The 1,628-nt window shown below is 61.7% G+C and overlaps 1 protein-coding gene across 1 annotated transcript in view; it reads right to left on the bottom strand.

Moving 5' to 3' along the window:
- Positions 1-1,134, bottom strand: part of EFTUD2 (elongation factor Tu GTP binding domain containing 2) — a gene marked incomplete at its 3' end in the record, with an annotated part of 12,150 nt that extends 11,016 nt beyond the window's left edge. Inside the window, exons 1-2 of the mRNA XM_010131573.1 lie at positions 970-1,134; positions 426-504 (exon numbers count right to left, since the gene is read on the bottom strand). Coding sequence (XP_010129875.1) covers positions 426-504; positions 970-1,108 — 218 coding nt within the window. The remainder of the gene's footprint in view (positions 1-425; positions 505-969) is intronic.
- Between the last annotated feature and the right edge of the window lie 494 nt (positions 1,135-1,628).

Below are 1,628 nucleotides of genomic sequence, written 5' to 3'. Positions count from 1 at the left end.
CAGGAGCAGCCACTCCAGAAAGGTCCTGGCCACCAGCTGACTGCCTGAACCCAACCTGCAGCGGAAGGAGACAGCAACAGGCCAACGGAACCAGCCCTGAACGCCCCCGCAGGAGGTGAGCCGGCCCAGACAACACCTTCAGCAAAGCTGCACCCAAAGGGTTCCGATGGCGAGCTCTGTAGTGGCTCTACGGGGCAAGAGCTACGTTCCACCTCAGCAGACTGTGGAGGGAAACTGCTGTCAGGGGCTGGTTTGTAATTACCTCCTCTGCTCGGTGCTGCCGGCTCTGGCAATCGGCTGCTCTCAGGGCTGTGGCCGGGCTCAGCACAAAGCAAGGCCAATGCCCCCGCAATCAGCCACCTCCAACCAACAGCGAGGGAGCCACAGCGCCGGTGGCCTGAGCCAACGAACCCGCTTCTACTTACTCCATCTCATAGACAGTGACCGGCAGCGTCTGCTCCATCAGAGAGAACTTCTTGGTTTTCACAGGTTTGATAATGGGCTCTGAAACCAACAGACAGACCAGTAACAGCCCCTTGATAGGACCCCGAGCCCAGCGGCTCAGATGCGCTCACGGGGAACCAGGACTTCTGCCGACCAAAGCCCCGTTTTCCAGCTGACGGGTTCTCTCGGCTCCTCACAGAGCAGCTGCACCGGACTGTCGCAGCACCCCACCCACCCCGCTGCTCTGGCAGAGATGGCTCCGATGACCTCAGCCCCATTTCATTCCTCCTTAAACAGTTTCCCAGCACCCGCTGCCCCCTGCTCTCCAGAGGATGGCTTCTTGGGCATTGGTAGCAATGCCGAGGGCCCAAATCTGGGTGTCACCAGACACCCACGAGCCTGCGCCTTGCCAGGGCTCAAAGGGCATCCCAAAGGGCTGCTAAATCCACGGCACACCCAAAGTGAAGGTTATTTTCCTTTCCCCAAGAGCCCTCAAGTTTCCTCCTCCCTCCAGAGCCCACTCACCCGTCAGCGGCTGCGTGTCCTCCTCTTGGACGATGGTCTCCACCTCGGGCCCGTAGACCTCCTCGGCGGTGGGGTAGTACTTTTTGTCCTCATGCAGCACCACCTCCATGCCAGGGTGCTCGTCATCGTGCTCCCCCATATCATCATCATCGTCATCATCCTCCAGCTGCAAAGATGGCCCACACTCAGCCTCTGCCAGCACCAGAGTGCTTTACGGACACCAAACCACGCGACGGGTCGACTTGGAAGGCCCTTCAAGCTCACCCAGTCCAACCCCGGCCATGGGCAGGGACCTTCCCTAGAGCAGCTTGCTCGAGAAAGTCCAGGCTCAGCACTGCATGGCGAAAGAGCCACCAGTGTGGCCCCAGCTGCTGGCTCTAAGCGACAGCGTCACCCCACAGCAGCACTCACCCAGCCGCCTGCTCCTGCGGCGACTGCCGCCCTCACCCCCACGCACCAACAACCCCCTGTCACACGCAGCCTCCACCTGCACAGGAGCTGCAGGAACCAGAAGGGGCTCCCTCCATCCCCCAACGCTTTCCCCACAGAGGCAGAGCCACCTCTGGTGCCCACCCTGCCCTCGGCAGGTGCCCCGGAGTCTCGCTCTGCCCTCACTGCCCAGCAGCAGAGCTCCCTGCAGCACTGCCAGGGCACCGGCA

Source organism: Buceros rhinoceros, unplaced genomic scaffold (assembly GCF_000710305.1).
Source record: "Buceros rhinoceros silvestris isolate BGI_N320 unplaced genomic scaffold, ASM71030v1 scaffold18422, whole genome shotgun sequence".
Classification (NCBI taxonomy): domain Eukaryota; kingdom Metazoa; phylum Chordata; class Aves; order Bucerotiformes; family Bucerotidae; genus Buceros; species Buceros rhinoceros.
The sequence above is the reverse complement of the archived record's forward strand: the minus strand, read 5'-3'. Positions and strand labels throughout refer to the sequence as shown.